General features: G+C 51.0%; 1 gene segment (V, D, J or C); it reads right to left on the bottom strand.

Annotated features, from left to right (window-relative positions):
• Positions 1–5006: 5006 nt before the first annotated feature.
• On the bottom strand, positions 5007–6219 carry LOC134341638 (T cell receptor beta variable 10-3-like). The segment is given in 2 exon segments: positions 5007–5410; positions 6158–6219. Coding segments are annotated over 2 exon segments (450 nt in total).
• Positions 6220–7150: the final 931 nt, after the last annotated feature.

Genomic DNA, 7150 nt, shown 5'->3' with positions numbered 1-7150 from the left:
ACCTTTCCTGTCCGTGTCCCTGTCCCTGTGTCGTTAATGTACCCGCCTTGACCACTTCCTCTGGCAAGTCCTTTCCTTCCATAGACGGGCCACCCTCTGGGTGAGAAAGTCGCCCCTTGGTTCTTTAGTAAATCCTTCTCCCCTCTCATTTTAAACCCCTGTCCTCTATTTTTCGACTCCATGACGACGGGGAAAAACACTTTGCGCATTCACCCTGCCTATGGCATAAATTCGTTCATACTCCAAAGAAAAATAACCTCCCCTGCTCATTCTCCTTTTATTACGCAGGGCTTCGAGTCCAGTCGGCATCCTTGCAAATATTTCCAACTTCCTACAGAAGGGCGAAACATAAACTGGACACAAAATTCCCGGTCACAGATAAATTCAATTTAACGGTAAGAAGCTGCAGTTACATTCCGAACTACTGAAATTTATTGCAAGCACCGCGTCTTTAAAGTGGGTGTCGTTGTAACCGATAAACAGCGTATTAAAACTTCAACAATAAAGTGCGTCGGAAGTCGCCGAAAATGGAAATCGTAAAGATTTGTGGATTTGAAGGTGGCATTTGTACAAGATTTCAGGCCTGAAGTGAATTTACTCACCGAGAAAGTGAAAAATTAATCCCAGTAATATGAGGAGGACTCTCATCCTGTGAGCTGTTATCTCCGGGTCTGGTCGCAATGGAACAAGAGGAGTGAGCGAGATGATCGCGGGGACGTGGGCTGTGACCCACTGGAGTTGACGTCGGCAAGCGTGCGATGCGATTGGCCCGCCGTCATCCAACGCGCAGAGGCGAATCCGCGCGGCCGAGGACGCGTGAACGCGCCGAAAGCGCCCTGACCTGGCGCCGTGCGACGGAGTCGGCGCAGGAATTTCAGACGCAGATGAGAACTCAGGTGCTGGAATCTCAGCGTGTGGGGCACGATTAATGCCGTCTGGTCCTGAACAGGCGGACGACACACGGTGGCGAAGCTGGTGTGTGTGTGTGTGTGTGTGTGTGTGTGTGTGTGTGTGTGTGTTTGTGTGTGTGTGTGTGTGTCACCTTCCCCTGCTCAACTCCCCTACTCTCGCTTCTCTCTATTTCTTTCCCCTGTGATGGTATCCTGAAGAACCCATATTAACACATAGAGAGAGAGAGAGAGACAGAGAGAGAGAGAGACAGAGAGAGACAGAGAGAGAGAGAGAGTGAGAGAGAGAGAGAGACAGAGAGAGAGAGAGACAGAGAGAGACAGACAGAGAGAGAGAGAGTGAGAGAGAGAGAGTTATTTAATAGCTAGTTTGAAAGAGAGAGAGAGAGAGACGAGGATTAATGGTTGGACTGTCAATTTAAGGCACTGGACGTAACTTTGGATTTCTACTGAGGAAGTAAGGAGGCTCCGGAAGGAAGTGCGAAAGAGGGAGATAACGAGGGGAGGAAAGAGAGAAGGGCGGACATACACTAGGATGGAGAATAAAGGCGACTGAGAGCAAGTCAAAGCGACGATGACGAGTGGGAGAAGGAGGGGTGCAGAGAGAGAGATGAGGATAGAGAGAGAGGGGGAGAGCGAGAGAGAGAGAGAAGTGCGTTTTGGCTAGACCGTGTTTTGTATTATCTCTGTCCGGTCGCCCCATTACAGCGAAGGAGGGAGCAGTTCCGGGGACGGACCCGGAAGAGGTTACTGACTGGATTGGAGAGCGGTTTCTTTCAGGAGAACTGGAATAAACCTGGGCAGTCACTAATCCGCCACTCTGAGATCAAGTTATTTTGCCACGTGTACATCGCTTTCTTTGTTTTGGCGTGTGCCTGCGTGCGTGCGAGTCTGCGCGTCCGTGGCTTTTATCAAGTCGTAGAGCGAGAGAGAGAGAGAGAGACTGTGTGGAGCGCCGCTCCTCACACAGGCATTTTCGCAGTATTTTCCCTGTGTTTTACGAGGTCGAGTTGCGGTCTCGACACTCAACCCGGCACGGATGGAAGGCGTGCTGAGGGGCGGTCCCGACCGGTCTCGAACCCGGAACCCTCCGCTCCCGGGTCCGGTGCCGATGTCGTTGCGCCAACAGCCGGCCCCGCCACGTGTACATCTTAACGTTGAGACACGCCGTGAAGTGCGCGGCGGTGCCGGCGATCGGTGCTTCGGGTCCACAAGTCACTGACCACAGCCCGCACGTCTTTGGAATGATAGCGGAAACGCTGTCTCCAGATTTCTTAAACATCCGCTTCATTTTCCTTCTGTCTCCCCCCTCTCTCTCTCTTTCTATCTCCCTATCTCTCTCCCTGCCCCTCTCCCTCTCGACGTCCTCCCTTTGACCTGCTCTCTGTCGCGTTCGGGCTCCATCCTGCTGTATGTCCGTCTTTCTCTCCGTGTCCCTCGTGATCTCTCCATGGGCACGGTCTCCTTCTCTTTGTCCACCCCAGCAGAGTTAACGTCCACCCCTACTGCCTCTCTCTTTCACTCCTTCTCAGTTGTTCGCTTATTATTTGCTGTCCACATTTGGCTCCCCTCTTCTCCATCTCATTATCGCTCTCTCCTCTCACTTGCTCTCCCATCTTCTCTCTCTCTCTGTTCTTCCCACGACGTCACTTCCTTTCCCTCTCACCCCCCTCACCTCCGCCTCATTTGCCCCCTTAGTTTATCCTTTCGTTCTCACCCCCTTTGGCCACTTTTCAATCTCTTTCCCGGCCCTTTCCTCCATTCCTGTCCTTTTCCTTTTCTCTTTTTTCTTCCTTCTTTCATTCTTCGTCTTTGGGATTTTCCATTCTCTCTTACTTTCCCGTCCTCTCACCAACTTCCTATCTCATCTCTTTATTGACCCACCACTCTCTTCACTTTCTAACACTCCTCCCTCCCTCCCACTCCCCATCTTCCCCTCTTAATTTATTTCTCTTTTACTCGGACCTCTCTGCCTCTTATTTTTCTGTCCTTCTCCCTCAATACCCATCCACCCTTCTGTATCTTTTCCTGCTCTCTCTCCCTCTGTCGTTCTCTCCTCTTCTCTCCCTCTCTCTCTCTCTCACTCACTGTTTTTCTCCCCTCTCCCCCTCCCCGTCTCACATCTCTCCCTCCCCATCTCTCTGTCTCTCTCTCTTTGACTCTCTCTCTCTCTCTCTCTCTCTCTCTCTCTCGCTCTCTCTCTGTCTCTCTCTCCTCTCTCTCTGTTACTCTCTCTATCCACTTCTTTCATCCCGTCTATCTTTTGCATCCAAAGGTACGTGCCGATTTAGGCACCATGACTAGCTCAGTCACGTTGGGCGGGAGGGTCTTTTCCTCTCCATCACGACATTTGTCTGCATTTCCCTGCATTCCCGGCCGGCTGGCGGCGCAATGGGATCAGCGCCCGTCTCCAGAGCGAAGGCCCCCGAGTTCGAATCCAAGTTGGGCCACCCACCCCGTGCTGGGCTCAGCGTCGAGATCGCCACTCGGTCTCGTTAAACAAACAAGAAAAAAAGGGTCAAGTCAGGAACGTTCATTTGGTGACCCGGTTAATCCGCCAGACAAGAATGTCTGACTGTCTGGTGCGACACGCTAAAAAAAAACTGCATTTCTCCCTTTGTCACTTTTTCCCTTTCTTAAAGCTCTTAGCGACAAAGAACAATTCAGAGAGTTAGGAAATTGAGGGAGAGAAGGGAGGGATAGATATTTTTATATTTTGTAATATACTATCGCCGCAAAACGACAGATATCAGGACGTCTAATTCTGAGCCCCCTCTTTCCCCTCTCGCCTTCTCTATCGCCCTCTACTTCAGCCCCCTCCCCACTCCCTTTTTCTCAGGTTGTCTCACCTTCCCCTGCTCAACTCCCCTACTCTCGCTTCTCTCTCTTTCTTTCCCCTGTGATGGTATCCTGATGTACCCGTATTAACACACAGAGAGAGAGAGAGAGAGAGAGAGAGAGAGAGAGAGAGAGAGAGAGAGAGAGAGCGAGAGAGAGCGAGAGAGACAGACAGACAGAGAGAGAGAGTTATTTAACAGCTTGTTTGTAAGAGAGAGAGAGAGAGAGAGAGACAGAGAGAGAGAGAGAGCGAGAGAGAGTTATTTAACAGCTTGTTTGCAAAAGAGAGAGAGAGAGAGAGAGACGAAGATTAACGGTTGGACTGTCACTTTAAGGCACTGGAGGTAACTTTGGATTTCTACTGAGTTGGAGTTGGAGAGAGCACCGAGCAGCCCGAAAGTTGATATGGTAACCGAAGACAGGTTGTTGATACTTGTTCAAAGACAGTTCACCTGCTTGCGCATTTTTTTCACAGAGAGGAAGGAGGAGTTATTTGAATGACAGTTGATGCTTAGTACGGGAAGATAAAATAGGAGGTCAGATGATACGGACCGCAGACACATGATCTAGACACTGAATGAGCATTGTTGTGCCGGCGGAAAGAGTGGGTTTTGGAGGATCGATCAGTCGCTCTTGCAGTGGAAGGAGGGAAAAGGGTTGACTGGTGGGGAGTTGTTCATGTGTCCACCCTCGCCTGGGTGATAGCTCCACCACAGAAAACCGGTCCCCTTTGTTAAACTTACTGTCGGTGACTTTGAAAGTATTTCCAAGGACGACGAGAAGATCGATGGCGTCAGCTCGCCTGAAGACTCAAATCTCTCACTCGCGCCCTCTCCATTACTACTCAACTCAATACCACGAGCTGAACTGAAATTAACTTTACTCATCATCGTAAGACTGTATCTTTTTACCCCTAGACTTAAAGAAGATTGGTTTATCATACATATATTTCCATACTTACTGATATACTTACTTTTATATACATAATCATTGCTAACCTGTTTGTTTTATTTCCATTTATATTACTGTATTGCGTAGTTAACAATAAATATTAATAGGATATATCAATATTGGACTTCATAGTGTTTTCTATTTCCGCTGGTTCTTTAATCTCGTCACGGGGTTCGTGACAGCCCTTCCTCTTTTTTTCCCCGTCCCTCCCTACCACACTTCCGTGTTCCCTGTCGAGCTGATCGCACTCCGCTTAACGCGGAATGCGCTTCCTGCAGCCGCTAACCATCTCTTCCCCCCACCCCACCACTACGCCTCAAACATTACGTCGACCTCAGTCCAGGAGGCGAGCAGCGAGCGCGGGAGAGGGGTTCTTGTCACAGCGAGTGACGGGAGCGTGTCACTGTGTCCCACACTAGTAGCGCAGTAGTACAGCGCCGTGTCTGTCGGCTGCGCGGTCTCTATCTTCAGCAGACACGTCTTCCTGTCAGGCCGCTCCGCTTTAAAGCCCGTCTGGAACTCCGGCTCGTAGGTGGGCTGGCTCCCGGACGCGCTCACCACCATCAGGCGGAGACCGCTCCCGGCGTCGTATCGGTACCAGTACATATAGCTATTGTCTGTGTCGTTCTGATGACACGTGAGAGTGGCGAGCGACCCTCGCTCGGTCGTCAGCCGTCCGGGAAACTGCGAGATCAGCACGCACCCTCCGTGACCTAGAGAGAGAGAGAGAAACACGGCGAAGAGCAAGATTAGTTAGCGGCGGGACCCCATCCCGCGCCGAGCATCTCCCATTCTTTATCTACCTGTCTCGGCCACTTCCCCCGGCAGCTCCTTCCACAGATGGACCACCGGTATCCCTCTAAACCTTTCCTGTCCGTGTCCCTGTCCCAGTGTCGTTAATGTACCCGCCTTGACCACTTCCTCTGGCAAGTCCTTCCATAGACGGGCCACCCTCTGGGTGAGAAAGTCGCACCTTGGTTCTTTAGTAAATCCTTCTCCCCTCTCACTTTAAACCCCTGTCCTCTATTTTTCGACCTCATGACGACGGGGAAAAACACTTTGCGCATTCACACTGTCTATGGCATGAATTCGTTCATACTCCAAAGAAAAATAACCTCCCCTGCCCATTCACCATTTATAACGCAGGGCTTCGAGTCCAGTCGGCATCCTTGCAAATATTTCCAACTTCCTACAGAAGGGCGAAACATAAACTGGACACAAAATTCCCGGTCACAGATAAATTCAATTTAAAGGTAAGAAGCTGCAGTTAAATTCCGAACGACTGAAATTTATTTCAAGCACCGCGTCTTTAAAGTGGGTGTCGTTATAACCGATAAACAGCGTATTAAAACTTCAACAATAAAGTGCGTCGGAAGTCGCCGAAAATGGAAATCGTAAATATTTGTGGATTTGAAGGTGGCATTTGTACAAGCTTTCAGGCCTGAAGTGAATTTACTCACCGAGAAAGTGAAAAATTAATCCCAGTAATATGAGGAGGACTCTCATCCTGTGAGCTGTTATCTCCGGGTCTGGTCGCAATGGAACAAGAGGAGTGAGCGAGATGATCGCGGGGACGTGGGCTGTGACCCACTGGAGTTGACGTCAGAAAGCGTGCGATGCGATTGGCCCGCCGTCATCCAACGCGCAGAGGCGAATCCGCGCGGCCGAGGACGCGAGAACGCGCCGAAAGCGCCCTGACCTGGCGCCGTGCGACGGAGTCGGCGCAGGAATTTCAGACGCAGATGAGAACTCAGGTGCTGGAATCTCAGCGTGTGGGGCACGATTAATGCCGTCTGGCCCCGAACAGGCGGATGGCACACGGTGGCGAAACTGGTGTGTGTGTGTGTGTGTGTGTGTGTGTGTGTGTGTGTGTGAAAGAGAGAGAGAGAGAGAGAGATAGTTTGCAGTATTCTCCCTCGGGTTAACAGCCCCTCAGCTCCTAAAGCAGCTGAGGAAAGAGACGAGATTTCGAAGAACAGGTTTACCAGGCCGTCGCCTGGCTTGGAGGGCTTTCATTTTGGAGAGAGATTGTATAGACTGGAACGAAGGAGGCCAAGGGGCTCTGGATATTTTCGTATGGTGGTAATTTTGTCACGTACCAAGCCAGAGCGAAAAGCTTGTCTTGCATACTGACCACTCAGATCATATTAGAGCAAGGGAAAACATGGACAGGAAAGGTTTAGAGGGATACGGTGGTCCGTCTGTGGAAGGAGCTGCCGGGAGAAGCAGTGGAGGCAGGTACATTAACGACATCGGACAGGGAGACGGATAGGAAAGATTTAGAGGGGTGCGCAGGGCCTCTCTCCATTCTCTATGACCCAGTAACCGAGGCGGAATCCTTTGCCCCCACCCCCACAGCCCCCACCGTAGCCGACCTTTCCACCTCGGAGACCTGGGCCGAGGAATTCCTGGCCACCGAGACCACCGTGGACACCCCGCAGGGCTACACCGCC

The sequence above is a fragment of the Mobula hypostoma genome, unplaced genomic scaffold (assembly GCF_963921235.1).
Source record: "Mobula hypostoma unplaced genomic scaffold, sMobHyp1.1 scaffold_36, whole genome shotgun sequence".
In the NCBI taxonomy this organism is placed as follows: domain Eukaryota; kingdom Metazoa; phylum Chordata; class Chondrichthyes; order Myliobatiformes; family Myliobatidae; genus Mobula; species Mobula hypostoma.
Note: the sequence above shows the minus strand (reverse complement) of the source record. Positions and strands in the feature narration are given on the sequence as shown.